Source organism: Parasteatoda tepidariorum, chromosome 9, assembly GCF_043381705.1.
Source record: "Parasteatoda tepidariorum isolate YZ-2023 chromosome 9, CAS_Ptep_4.0, whole genome shotgun sequence".
In the NCBI taxonomy this organism is placed as follows: Eukaryota; Metazoa; Arthropoda; class Arachnida; order Araneae; family Theridiidae; genus Parasteatoda; species Parasteatoda tepidariorum.
In genome coordinates this window covers 27,995,183-28,010,866 of record NC_092212.1, presented here as the reverse complement: position 1 = coordinate 28,010,866, position 15,684 = coordinate 27,995,183, and the positions used below count along the sequence as shown (strand labels likewise).

The following is a 15,684-nucleotide window of genomic DNA, read 5'->3' as shown; positions in this document are numbered from 1 at the left end:
GGGGGGGGGGGGGGGGGGAATCTGAGTCCGTGACCCTCCCCAGGAAAAATTTCTGGATCCGCCCCTGAAGATAATCTTCGTTTAACACTAGATTGCCCAAGGAAGTCATTTTGACTGCTTTTTAATTTCTGTTAGAAAAACGATGTATATAGTGACACAATTTCTCAGAATTTTGTGACTTTTTTTACAACATATAATTTTTTTATAGTTAGTATTTGCTAGTAACTTGTTATATAAATATAAAAAATATTAAAAATTAATTTCAAACAAATTTTTTTACTCATTAATTATTCTTTCACAATGCAGTCATTTTGACTGCTTTTGGGCAATATAGGTACATACAAAGTTTCAGTCCTTCTAGTGTTAAGCAAACTAAAGCATTTCTTATGCATTTTCCTTAGCAATGAAAACTTTGAGCCCACTTGTATCAAAACATGATTTTTTGAGCTGTGCCGCTGTTTTAGTTCAAGAGCGATATAGTGTAATCACTTTGATGCCACGACCACCTGTCCTACATCTTTTCAATTCATTAAAGGGCAGTAATATTAACAATAAAGATTATGTTTAATTTTGCCAGCACTTAAAACTTTACAACTCAGTTATCCATTCTCACATACATAGTTATATAGTTTACATAGAGTGATGGGCCAAATCATTGTAAATCAAATTTATTAAATCAAAATTTTTTTCAATAATGTAATTTAGTATTTCAATTACCTTTTTAAGTAAATGTGAAATAAGTGATCATTAACTGGGTATAATGACATAGGAAATATTTAATACCTTATAATATTAGGTTTTGTTTTCGTTTATTTAGTTTTGACACGTTAACTCAAATAACGGTTATAGCAGTTCGATTTTTGTTTATATGTCGGCAAATGGCGGCTTTAGCCATCCTAAGATTGTTTACCGTCTCAAACAAAAATTTCCTTTTGTGGTTCCATTTATTACGACTTCTTTTTTAAAACTAATTCTTGTTCTCTAATATCAGATTCGTTTGAGAACAATCTAATTCTTATTCACATGCATTCCGGAGAACACTGCGCGAAGGCAGCTCTCACGAGTCATGTCAATAATGTTAAACTTATCCTTCTATCCTTTTTATTTCTATTAAATTGTTATGTTTGTTAAATTATCGTCGTTACTTACTCCTATGCTGCACTAACCCCCCCCCCCCCACACATATATATATACATATATATTTGAAATTCATGAGGGAAGCAGGACTGAAAGTTCAATTGCTCTGCAGATGGAAAAAGCAAGAACTGTTAAAAAAATTATTTCATTCTAGCTTGTTTTGGGGAAAGAGACATGACAACCAAGATTTTTTAATAGTCATAATAGGTGTATATAATTGCTTCTTATTCAAGTGAAAGAGTTTATGATATTTCCACCCCACGCATTAGTTAAAAATGAAATTGTTTTACAACCAATTTTTTTTCCCATGTTACGGCTCTGGAGGGAAACGCTGAAAGTATTTCGAGTGCAGAAGACTCAAATGTTCTGATTATCAATAGCATCAGAGTTTCTATCAACTATGGTCGTAATTCTGATTTTAAATATCAGGACAGCACTTATGAAATAAAAAGTGGTTAACCAGTGCTTGAAGGGAATTAAATGAATTCTTATTTTAATTTTTTTTAAAAACCTTTGACAGTCTCAAAATTCAGCAACAATATTGATGATTGTAATAATTTAAAGTACTAACGCTTAGCAACAAATTCTTACATATCTGATTTTTATTGTTAAATATGTTTGTAATAGAGATGACTTAAGAAAAATTCTAATAAACGTATATCTAAAAGGATTTTATTGTGTTTTTTATGAAAAAGTGCAAGCGCAGTATGATCATTCATTTAATTTATCTCAACTAAGTACATTTAGTTAAAGTTATTGGATTGCAAAAAAACCTTAAATGGCAACATTTTAGTTATTTTTATTTCAACAAGAATTTTAATTGTTTTTCCATTATTAATTTCTTTTAAAATCATTGATCAGAACAAAGAGAGAGACTGCATCAATTAAAATGACAACAGTTATCACACGACCTAAACTAGGTAAGCTAAATACATTAGCCTTCTCATTGTGAGTGTGCAGTGTCACAATTCAAGAATGCAGTCAGGAGTGTCAGTGTGAACAAATAATTGAACTGGGTCACTTCGCTAATGCATTTCATTATACCGGCAGAAAGGTGTCTTCTCTCTCATGTTGACATGCTCCGTCACTTATTGCATTGCAAAAGGTATATGGAATGGGGCAAAGCTTTGGACCACACCGAGCAGCTTTATAACGAAGAGATCGTGGGTCCTAATGTGATTTCTCGCCGTTGCACCAGAACCGACAATGAGACTAAAGTAATTTTTAGGGAGGGAACTTTATCAGACCTCTTTTAGCCGGGTTGGCCCCAAATCAAATCCGTTAAGTTTCGCTGAGGATATATTCTCTTCTCCCTTTTCTACGCCATTACTACTTGGTCCCACTGATTGCAGTTGGTGGCTGGGAAGGGATGGTATGGGGTAGACGAGGTGGAGAGGCGTACAGAGCCCAACTCCCGGCTTTTTCGGGCGTGCGATTCCTGTCTTCAAGTCCATTACGCTTTTCCCCGTTGCCCGAAGGTAAATCGAATTTGCAGCCTGCGAGTTGTCGCGGCGCTCGAATGCCAATCTTGATTAGAGCGGCAGAGTGGAGCGCCTTGTTGCTAGTCCACCAACCCCAAACCCCCTCAGTCTTAATGCGGCTCTTTCCTTTCAAGCTTGGAATAGAGTGTGTATGTGGCTTGGGGGTGCGCGAGGGAGGTGCCGAGTGCTGTTCTCTAGGAAAAGGCCTGCTCGGCGAGAAGCAGAACAAGAAAAACAAGCGGCCTTCATTTGGTATGACAAGAGCGTACACGGGAAGCCCCGGCGAACGATAGTAATGGATTCTGCATATGAAACGGGCATTCCTTAACCCCCATGTGTTCCCTTCCTCTTCCCATCCCCCTCAGTACGCGTGTGTGGACCCCTTCCAAAATCGGGTTATACGAATGCGAGGAGGCGGAAGAACTGGGGAACGAAGAGGTTGATAAGAAGAATGAAGGGAAAAAAATGGCGAAAGTTTCGAAGTAAGCGCCGCGAATTATGTAAGTGAGACGAGGATCAAGCAGTACCAACGCAGCTGTGGCTCTCTCCATCAAAAGGATTCCTAGTTTTTACCCTTTCGGAGCGGAGTTCCGAAAAATAATAATAAATAAATAAAGAAAAAGAAGATGAAACTGGAAAATATAAAAAGGAAAGAGGAGGCATGGAATAAAAGGGCATCAACAATAGGATTGCGTCGTTGCAAAACCTTTTTGCAACGTTGAGGGATGATGGGGAGGAGGGAGTTGTAGGAACTAGTAAACAAGCGTACTTTGCATATGCCTCGGGTTCGTCTACTGCACCATAAACAGGAAAAGCGGAAATAAAGTCTCATGAGTCAAAAGCGAGATGCAAATTTGAAGTTAAAAATTCGAAACCAGAATTATAGGGGAAAAAAAGAGCTAAAAGCGGCAAAGTCGTGCATCTTTATCAATTATGCATAGTCATGGCAATATGCAAAGTTTACTAGATATTTTCGGGGATTTGGTAGAAAAGCAGATTTCTTTTGATATACCTGGTAAGTAAAGAATTTTTTTCTTCTTTGAACGTAGAGCAACGGTGAACAATACGCCTTTGTTCGAAAATTTCAATCCCAATAAAATAAAGCTATCATCATGAAATTTCCGTAAGTGGCTTTTGGAGTTTCAGAATTTAGTATGGTTTAGCGGATATGCCTGGATTCTTTTTATAGATAATTCCCCTTTTAAACAATATTCTTATAACGGATTTCTGTTAAGTCAGGCAGCTTTTCAACATGATTGGATGTTTTTTACTCACAACAATAACAATTGACTTATTTCCGAACATAAATTGTGCTATATTTGGATTTAGCAGTTTAGAATTTATATCTTCTGGTAGGAGATTTGTTAAAATATAAACGGATACTAAACATTTTCAAAATTTGTCATAAATACTCAGCCTTGAGATTCTTGATATTAAGGAAAACATGAACACCCTAGCATTGAACTTTGATTTTAAAGTTTCCACAATCCTTTGGAAAATTAATCATGGATTTTACTTTTTTCCTTCAATTTTTGGAGGAAAAAAATATATTATTTTTCTGAACTTAAGAGGCGGAACGGATTCATAGTCAAGGACACATTAATTTCACGGCTTTTTTTAAAAAACAAAAAAAAAGGTTCTTGGAATTTTTTTTAGCGTGATTTAAATTTTTTTTTGCATTACTGGCATAAATATTACAATAGTTAGACGTTTAGAACATGGTTTCTCGTTTGAGCGCATAAAGACCTTTTCTGTATGGAAAAAAAAAATATTAAAGTAACTTCGCGTTCATGAATACTGCTAGATGACATACAAAGTAAAACTACTGATAGAAAAAAGTCATTGATTTATGACAGTCTTAGGTTGAGGACAAGCACCTTTTGAAAAGCAGTAATTTGGTGTTGTGTTAATAGTTCTGGTGTTTCAGTACAAATTGATCATGCTGATAAGTATCACCACCCTCTATTTTTAGCATGGTTTATGTTAGAAGATGGTGGAAAGTGACCATCTTGAAGGTAAAGAACATTAAGTTAACGTTTGGTGTCGATTAATAGGGAGTTTATAAGTACATAATCTTGTCCTTTTGTCTGCTCTTGCAGTATTTTAATTAGATAAAACATTACTAGGGTCGTGTCACTAGGGTTATGCCGTGTAACCAGGCAGGTAATCAGAAAACAGGAACAAATTAAAAATGAAGCTTTGTTCATCTGAGTGGCCAACAAGAGGGTGGAGGGTCATCGAGATAACATTCGGGGAATTTAGGCTTTCCACAAGAAGCTGTTTCATTCCACAAGAAGCTGTTTCTGACACTCGACGCTTTGATATCCTCTTCACAAAAAAGGGCGGTTTCTACTATATGCTAAACTGCACGCTCTTGAGAATCTTCAGGGATCTTATATTTTGGAGGATTTCCCCTCCCCCCCTTCAGCCACGGGAGATACCATACATTGTTTGTGGTCAAGAACTCGCCTGAGGAAGCCACGTGCTAGGCTCGTGGCGAAATGAAAAAGTTGCTCAAGGGATTCCTCCCTTGAGCGGACAAGCCAGACGGGCAAGCCATGCAAAATTAGCGTGGCATTCAACGTGTTAAGAAATTTATTTGTTACAAAATTTTCTGATTTAGTTCATTACCACGGAATAGAATAATTCTTAACGGCCTGGAATATTGGAGAATCTGCTTAACATAGATGCCAACTGCTCCGGTTTTAAAAAATGGTAGAGAACTATAAACTAAAATTACCAGAATTTCGGTTAATTTTGCCAAGTTTTTCAAAGGGTCAGCACTGTTTTGCAATTACAAAGTGGTGTATCACATAAGTTTTGATATTATTTAGAAGTAGTGGTGAGTAAAATCACAATATATCAAATTTATGAAACCAAGAATCATACATTACAAGACTACCATCGAAAATATTGATCCACTGACCATCGTTAGGGGAAAGTTGAAAATTTTTTTAAACGAAAAAAAAAACTTGAGATTACAGTCGGTTTGTTCTTTAATTTCTGTCTGATGACAACAGGGCAACTTGCACCATGCTAGAATAATAACAAACAGATTTCTTCTCGAGCAAAAAATGGCTTATTTAAGTCAGAGCGTGAGGATGGAAGGAAATTCCCTTAAATATCTACAGTAGTACCTCCCACTAGGGTACTACTCCCGGACCAAAATTTTTGTCCCTTCTTCAAAGGCTGTATAAAAACTAAAAAAGTAGTAATTCAATTTGAAAATCTATGTTGTATTAAGATGTTAATTAAATGATCTGTTAAAAAGTGAGATAATCACAAGTATTTACCAAAGTAAATTAAAAAAAGTTAATTAAAAATTAATTTCTTCAAAAGTTTATGAAATGAGCCAAATAGTAACTGTTAGAAGTTTATTTAAATATAGTTTGTTGCATAAATTTGTTTAAAAATTGTAGATAACATGAAAAATGTACGCACGACAACTTTTATTTGATTATCCTATTTAAACTTGTTCCCTACCAATTTCAATTTTTATCCTTATTTTAATTTGTAAATTTTCCTCCGATTCTCCCTGCGTTTCAACACTAGAGAAAGTTCTTCATCATAGAACTGAAACCACAGTATAACGTTTTATGTGTCATTTCATATTTATATTCTTTTTACTTTTAGCTTTTATATACATATAAAAATGACGATTCTCTTTTCACTTTGATATCAAAGATTATTTAAATTATTATTGTGTTCCACAATCTATATCTTATATTTTTCCAGCGTTTCTTATTAAGAGGCATTAACGCCTATTCTTAAAGGCCGGCACCAGCAGAGTTGCCCCTTAAATGGAAATTATTTCTGATTAAAGAGTGTCCCTCACTAGAGGTACTACTGTACTTGTGGTAACTCTTATATAACCATTTTGGTGAACAAAGCAACGATTATATTAGAACGAAATTATTATATGGGAATTACAATTATATTTATGATGTATCTTGATTCTCACGAATTATTTAATTATCTCTCGCGAATTACTTAATTATTTCACCTTTTAAATATATTTTAAAAAGGTATCAAAGTGCTAATTTAATAGAGAAGTTTATAAATTGGCGAATACTACTAATGTACAGTAATGTATTTCTTTGTTTATTGTAAAACTTTGTTATAATAATTCTGCTGTAAAAAGCATCGTGTTCTACATAAAAGTCATTTTACCCACACCATACGTTTTCATATCAAATTTTTTCGTTGTGCACAGCTTCAAAAATTAGAAAAAAAAATAGTTATAGAGCGAAAAAAATTCTCTAATTTGAGGAAGACAAGATATACCACAATTAGGATTGTATTTTTCAAAAAAAAATTTATCAAATTAAAAAAAATATATGTCTAAGTAAAATTAGTTATTAAAAAATTGTATTAAAAAATTTGTTATGTGTGCATTTCATTTATTTGGTATTATGATACTTATTCAAGATAAATAACGATATTTGAATGAAAAAAGACGTGACGTACGTGCTTAAGTTTTGACATGAATTTACAGGTGGCTGATAGAATAAAGACAAAATACTTAGATATCAGTTAGATATGCACTCAGTGTTTTTCTCTTTTATTGAAAAACTAACTTATTGAAAAGAAATTTTTTCTTATAAGGTGATCGCTTTTTTTAATGGTTTGACAGAGTTAAAATTTAACAAAGGAGTTTTTCAATATGTTTTCAGCAGTGGTGTTGCATATATTCTTGCTATTGATAGTTTTTACTTTCTGACTCTTGTGATTTATTTTACTTCTACGAAAAATTTGATACTACAAAGTGAGTCCTTTTTTTTTGTATTTGCCTCATTTACAAATTTTGCTTCCCCTTAGCCCCATGTCTAAGAGATGAATGGCAATACAACAAACATCTTAGAAAGATTTTATGATTCAGATTTGGAAGAGCTAGATATTTGATAACTAGAGCCTGATGAACCCGGTGTTTTATTTATGCGGAAAACATAGTTGAAAAATCTTCGAGCCTGCTATGCCATTCTATGTCCGTGGAATTTACAGTCCGTGGAATTTAAAAGTAATACAGGTATATTGGGAAAAAAATGAAATGGAAATGAAATCAGGCACAAATAAAAAAAGAAAAAGTGAAAGCCCATTGACAAATATGAAACCGAATAAAAAAGTGAAATTTAATGAGACATCAGAATTGAGAAAGCAGGAAACAAAATTACCAAAAATGTCATGAACGCACAAACTGCGCTCCACTTGAGGTAGTTTAAAAAAAAAATTCCGAAAGAATATGTAGAATATCTTGTTGTTTATTTGTTGTTTTTAGATGCTTGTTATGGAAGTGAATTTATCTAATTTCAAGTTATTTTTTAATTCGGCATTAAAACGGTTAAAACATAAACTTTTTTACACTATAAGAGATGTTCTTTTGTTTATGTTTTTATGTTATGTTCTTTTGTCATAGTTTATGTTTTAGAGCAACCCTGCTCTAAAACATAAACTTTGTTACATCTAAAAAAATATTGCAGAAAAAGCGAAGCAATTTCGCACCTCTTTCTATAGCTAGTTTACTTTATAGCAAATCCGTGTTTACTTTAGTAAACACGGATTTGCTCACTTTTCCAATCAAAAGATAGAGATATTTTAGATTATTTACTTTTCCACACTGTAAAAAATTTCAGAAACTTATTTTGACACGACAAAAAAGTTTCCAAAAATCTCAGAGAATTTAATTTAATATCATATATTCTGTTTCCGATCAACGAGAAACATTTCTTTCATCTTAAAAAGTAGGAAACTGAATGGCATTAACGCTAATTTAGTTTCGAAGTGTAGCGTCAAAGAGTCAACTATTAAATTCTAATTTACTAGTATATAAAACATAATAACTCTTAACAAATTTGAGAAACTACTTTGATAGATAACGCTTTACATTGTAGGTTGATAGATACCACAAGAGGCTTACGAAATATTAAAATAATGCTTCATATATATATTCAATATATTTCCAAAACTGTAAAATATGATTCAAAATATTTCTGAAGTACTGCGGAATGTTTCAGAATATTATCGAAAGAGGTTCTCGAAAATATTTAGACAAGTGTTTGTAAACTACATGCACCATAGCTGCCCCACATATTCAGAAACGTTCCGGAATATTTTTTTTTTTTTACAGTGGAGCAAGATTTGTGTATTAACATTTGATGCTTGGTATGATATAATTAAGTTCGGTATGATTTAAAAAAATTTTTCTCTTCCAAAACTGTAAGATATGATTGAAAATATTTCTGAAGAACTGCGAAATGCTTCAGAATATTATAGAAAGAGGTTTTCGAAAATATTCAGAAACGTGTTTGTAAACTACATGCACCATAGCTGTCCTACATATTCAGAAACGCTCAGGGATTTTTTGTATATTTTTATTATTTTTTTTTACAATGGAGCAAGATTTGATTTGTGTATTTACGTTTGATACTCGGTATGGTAAATTTTATTTTAATCGATTTTGACTACGACGACTTATTAAAATACACAGACATTGCATTGAATCTTACAATTAATTTAAAGATTTAAAGAAGAAAAACGTCTGCCAATCTTAATTGTTGTTTAAAGGTCCTGCAAATCATGTTTTTTCTTCTTTTTTTAACGCTAGAAAAATCATTAGTGTAATTTGATATTTTACTACTACTCCTGCTAACTCTCACGCTTTCCGAGGATAAGGATTTTCCCCAAGAGTGGTAATAGAACAGCGATAGAATTACAATTGTACGAAGAAATAGTTTTTTTATTTATTTCACAGCAGGTAAAAATACTATCACGTGATTTTCAAACCTTGATAAGTATGTTTAATTTACCTACATATAGAAATGGTCGAAATCATTTTAACTAAAATTCATAACTCCGAGATTTAATTAGAAATAGCATGCTTAGAACTTTAAATATAAAAATAAAATTTCACATTGAAACTGTAAAGACTTTAATGCGTACCAGCATTTAAATTTAAAATATTACTCAGATTCAAAAGTAATAGTAAAATATCAATTAAAGTGGACAATAATTTAAAAAAAATTACTTAAAAAAATTTGAATTAGCATTAGAAATTGACGCAGAAATATTGCTAAATGACAATGCATTTCATGAAATAGATAAATTTTGAATATTATATTAGTTTTACTTAGTTATTATTGTTAAGTTATTATTAGTATTATTATTTAGTTACTACAATGTTATTATTTAGCTATTATAATGTTATTATTTAGTTATTATAATGTTATTATTTAATTATTATAATGTTATTACTTAAATTATTGCAAGTAAACAATAAATTTTTTGATAAAATATCAAATTAATTTTCTTGTTAAATAGATCTTTGGCGTAATTGTCTGGAAAAATAAAATGTAACCTAATGTAGTTAAATACTGCTATCACAGTAACAAAGACTTCTCAACGCACACTGTCTATTCATTTTCTAATTTTAATTAATTAAAGGAAAGTTGCCTAAATCGTACCTTTCCTAAATCGTACAATGATTTCTATCCCCTAGCGCATAAATTAGAACTCGTGAATATATTCATCAGGCAGTAGAATCATGTCGCTGTGGACGCGTTAAATTTTTATTTAAATTTATTGGCTTTACAAGTTTTCAAAGTAATTTTTGAACACTCTTTGTAAGGATATATTAGACCTATTATTGTATTCAAACTATTAAATGTGTCTGATAATTGCCAAACAATTTATTTATTTATGTTATACTTGTTTCTTCGGCAGCTAACTATTTTATGAAGTGACGTAAAAAAATAAAGTGACGTTATTAAGTGACGTATTAAAAAGTGACGCCTAAATTGTACTACCTAAACTGTACTACCTCTAAAAGTGCTTAAATTTTACTATCTCTAGTTGAAATCCTAAATCGTACGGGTACGATTCAAGAGCCTATTCCAAAGTGCACATCTGCCATATAAGTTTAATTTCTTTTAGTAATATGATTTGTTTTAATTTATATATATTTAAAACAAATATGCCATATAATTTTAATTTCTTCCAACAATTCTGCCAACATTAAAAAAGTTCTATTGTTTGTACAGGATTGAAATTTTTGAAATCAAAAAGCACTTTTGATTACTCATTTAATAAAATACAAGTTTGCCTACCTGTTCCCGTATAATGCAAGTTCTACTTTTTTAGATGGTCATTTGACTCATTCAAAAAATGTAGACGCCTTGGAATTGGTCAGGAATGCTGAATAAATTATGTTATAGCTACCAGACTACACGGCGCATCTACTTCAACCGCTGGACAAACTACTTTTTAAGCTCTTCTTTCAAGCACAGCAGTCGAAAAGTGGTTTCGAAGTTAATCTGTGCTGGTTAATACACGGTACCAAGATTCGAATCTAGTGATCGATGTTTAAAATGAGGTAAGAACAATTCAAAAATTCTCTTCAAGGATTTAAGTGCTTTGGTGTGTGGCTCATTGATCCACAAGTTTTTAATAAAAGTGAATTTTTGCCAGGTGAAATTAGTGTCATGGGGACGAATTAATCGGATCCAAATGATGAAACTCCTTGTGACACTAATAGACAAACGTTCTTTTAGGGATTTAACAGACCAATTTGCTTTAATGCCTTTATTTGCACTGATGGTTTCGATAGAATCAATTTCTATGATTCCAAAACCTAAGAGGAGAAAAGTTGCTTCTAAAACATAAGGAGTTGTTGTTTTAACAAGCATCTGGGTTATAATTAGCAGGACTGGAATTATAAAAATAAACTGGAACCATCGATTCAAATTAAGCTCGTCGAAGAAAAAGGATTATAGAGGAGTTGGAGATGATTATAGAGAAGTAAATCAAAAACTCTCAAATACAGTTTTAAAAAAAATGGTAAACTAAAATTAAAGAAAGCAACTCCAAGTTAGGTGTATTAAACCAGGGATTTACTTTTTTACAGAATGACCTGACCAATCCTGACGAATAGTTTGCTTTGAGTGTGAGGTTTGTTGAGTTAAAGATATGATGCAATGTTTGCTGTGTAGAACTTAGGTTCATAAAAAATGAGCCAGGCAAAAGTTAAAAAAAAGAAGAATTTTGTATGATGTACCTAAAATATAACTGAACCATATGCCAATCAAATATTGAACGAAATAATTTGTTTTATAAGTAATGATTGTTTTTATAATTATGTTTTTGTTTACAAGTAAAAGTCATGCTTGAGCTTTCTAGTAACAAACTGTCATGTTTTATGATAATTTTTTTGACATATAATACCCTTTTCTGAACTTTGAAGAATATGTAGAATTGTATTTTACATTAGGTAGAATTGTATTTTACGTTATAATTTTGTATTGTCTGAATATGCAGAATTGTATTTTACGTTATAATACAATGCACTTGTTTTGGTTTGGTTTGTGGATTATTGCCTATTTATTTGCTTAATCATCTTGCTTAAATTATCCTAGAACGGTACGATTTAGGAAGCTGGTGGTACGAATTAGGCAACTGATCTCCTAAATCGTTCCATTTGCAAAATTTGCAAAAATAATTAATTTTCAGTACTTACTTCACAGATAATGTTATCAAAAAATAATGTTAGTATCTAAATAACTTTCTATTATTAAAATGTTTCAAATGTAATTTTGTCAATGATTTGTGAGTGTTAAAAATCAAAGAGTGAAAAGTGGTACGATTTAAGCAACTCTCTTCTATGCCAATTTGTCATTGTCTTAATAAACGGAAAATTGAGTTCAAAATACTAACAACGTAATTCAAATAACAATAAAAAATCTCGCTTTAAGGGAAAAGCTTTCAACACGGAATTAAAAAGCAGAGCAGTGGGGTAACCGGCTCCATTAACTTTCTTGTTCGCAAATTCTACTTTGGACAGTTTCGAAGCTTTTGTCATAGTTCTTTAACTCGAGTGAGATATGTGAAAGATAATACATACATCAGTACAAATGAATTGTGGGGATAAACATTAGTCGTAGCCCCCAATTTCAGTGTATGACTTAAAAAAGATATGGTGAAACGATAGCCGAGACACCCTGCAGAACGGCACCGAGATTAACCTATTGTGATTTATAGGAAAAGTCCATTTCTTATGCTGTTCGCATATTAGTTTTTGCGCTTTATGTGGCGAGACAAGTGTTAAAAATGGAACCTTCGCGTTTAAATAGTTAATATGAGAAGCAATGGACAACGCAGATGGTCTGAGTCTTTGAACTGTTTCGTTCTCGATGCAAATAATTGCTTCAACATTTGTTGATCCTAAGTCAGGAAAGAGGATCAACCGTGCCTCTTACGTAAAGAGATCTGCCTGTTTGTGTATGTGCGAAGATAACAAGCACGTTTCAAAATAAATTTTGGTTTAGATTTGGAACTAAGTTGAGGTAAATATTGACGTTTTGCTTATAAGCGTGGCATAAATTTGCTACGTCACAAAATGAATAAGATCACATGTTGTCCATTGAATTCTCTTTATACTCCACATTTCATAATTTAAAACTTATGGTAAGAATGTGACTTGCCTGTATGCGCGCTTCGTTTAACTTCGTAATCCTTGCAAGCTCTTCTCGACAGTAGATGTCTGGATAGTGTGACTTGGCAAAAGCGGCTTCTAGCTCTTGAAGTTGCTCTTGTGTGAAGGTGGTCCTGTGCCGACGTCGGGCTGGCGTCGGGGGACAAGTGCTTGCTGTCGCTCCGGGCGTTGTGGTAGGGGGTGTGAGACTGCTCGCAGACGTTACTAAAGTTGGACTTGTCTCAACTTTTAGTTTCTTAAAGGCACCTTCTGTTGCTGCTGTCAGTACTGAAAGACCAAAGGGATTTATAACATTAACAGTGAAACAGTATTTATTTCTGGAAAAAAATTATTATTTTGAATAGTTTGGTTTGTTTCTACAACTTCAGCTGTTGTTCGTGCAAAACTAGTGAAATTTCTTTAAAATAACCTTTAAACTGTTTTAAATTTCAAGTGATTTATCTAAAATACGTAGGAAATGTCTGTTTAACACTCTGAAAAGCATTTGTTTCCTTGCAGTAGCTGCAACACATGAATAAACAAAATAATAAGTCATAAAATTAAGTATGCAGGGGTCAGACAAAAATATGGAAATAACTCTATACTTAATTCATGTAAACAAGCTTTCTTTTTATTGTAAATGTATTAGAAGATTTTCCATGGCAAAACTATTGAATGGCAAAAATATAGAAGTGCTTCCATATTTTTGCCCAACCTTTCAATATATTTGACCCATAAAATACCCAGTCATGATTTATCAATACAGATAGGCAGAACCCAGAAATATCAGGACCCAGAAATATCAACATACATGCAAAATTTCTATTTTGTTCATTATTGTAGACGTTACTTTAAACTGTCCCAATAAAATTGTGAAACCTAAAATAAATTAGAAAAGAAGTTAGAAAAAAAAGGAAATTAGAAAAGAAGAAACTTAAAGAAAGGAAAAAAATTGCCCGGGATAGCCTAGTTGGCAGGGCACTGGACTCCCGTTCGTTAAACAGTGAGTTCGAATCCAGCCGGCCGAAGACTCCCCGTGTAGTAAATGGTGACTATTGCACGTTACATCTGTTGTGTCACTAAGTCCACCATGTTTCCATAGCAAATTATACCTCTGGGGTACTGAATTGGAGATTGATCGCTCTCTGGTTCAGGTGAAAATTACGATCTGCAGATCAATGAATGGGAGTGTGAATGGGTTTGCGATATAAACGGGTATGACGTATAAGTGTAACAGAAGACGAATGCTTGGCCATAGATGGCGCTACTGGAAAACAAAAACACGTCCCTTGCCTTATTGGCCTATGATAACAACAAGGATATAATTAATACATATAGTGAGGAAATATTAGTATATTATTACGAAAATCGGATCCAAACTATGTAAAAGAATAAGATTTCTATGACTAATATCAATGACAGTGCTGTTGCTTTGAAACATTGAACAAAAAGGTGAAGGTGATTGAATGCATAGCTACCGACCTGGAAGCTAATTTACAATCCAGCGATTTTTAACGACTTGCTCTCGCTTTTGGAGATTTTAATCTTGGCTGTATTAAATGCCAATTATTACACAAGCTTTAATTACTTTTAAAAATTTTTAACTAAGAGAACGAAAAAGTTTTTTTTAAATTTTTTTTTATATAAATTTTTAATTTTTATTTTTATTTTAGAGAAATGCGAGTCCTTAAGCGCCATTGTATTGGAAAATCGCAATCCTAGAACATTGAAAGCTTTAGCCAAAAAGTAATTTAAGTTAAATTTAATTTATTTAGTTTTGAACGCACTTAAAAACTTTTTTGCGTAATTGATGGGTGTAAATAGATGTTTTTTGATTTTAGAAGTGGAAAAAATCATTAAATTAAATTTATTGAGTCAATAATAAAATGTTGAATCATAAAATTTACTACCACTCAAAATATTTTTATAAGATTGTTCCAATAAGTAAAAACAAGTTGGATATCACGGCATTAGTAAAAATTGTAGGTTGAAATAATTTAATCTATTGATTAATTTCATTATATAAAATGTCCGTTGGGAACAATGTTTATCAGCCAATTCTTTCGAAAACAATTTTCCTGCTGATTGGGAACAATGTTTACCTTCCATATCAGTGTTAAATGCATGTTAAAAAATTTTGCGTAAATAGATGTATGTGGGATAATTAATTTAAAGAAATGCGTATATTTTTCTACTAAAAACAATTTAAGCACTTTTAATAGAATTTCTTAATTAAATTTAATTTTTTTAAAGTACCCGTGTAACTCGAAACCTCAAATTTTTCGCCTTTCCAGTGAGATTCGAGATAAACAGGTTCTCTCTCTCTGTGTATATATACATATATATAGTCTATTCGCTTTATAGATTATGTTTTATGTTTTATTCTGTTTTTTTCTTTTTCTTTTATTTTATTTTCTTTTTTTACGTGTTATTTTTACTTATTGTGTTCTATTTTATTTGCTGTAATATTTGTAAAAAAATTTTTGAGTGCTCCTCACACTATTGTATTGCTATATTTTGCTTTGGCTATATTGATACAATATCAGAAAGCACTCTTTTTGCGGATATAATCGTGTGGGCTGATGAAGTGATTATATCTTTTCTTTT

The 15,684-nt window shown here is 32.2% G+C and overlaps 1 protein-coding gene across 2 annotated transcripts in view; it reads right to left on the bottom strand.

The window, feature by feature from the left end:
* LOC107446479 (homeobox protein unc-42-like) overlaps positions 1-15,684 on the bottom strand; it is an 89,488-nt gene that overhangs the window by 20,388 nt on the left and 53,416 nt on the right. For both annotated transcript variants that reach the window (XM_071185179.1, XM_043054190.2), the window contains exon 3: positions 13,088-13,365. In XM_071185179.1, the coding sequence (XP_071041280.1) occupies positions 13,088-13,365 (278 nt within the window). The remainder of the gene's footprint in view (positions 1-13,087; positions 13,366-15,684) is intronic.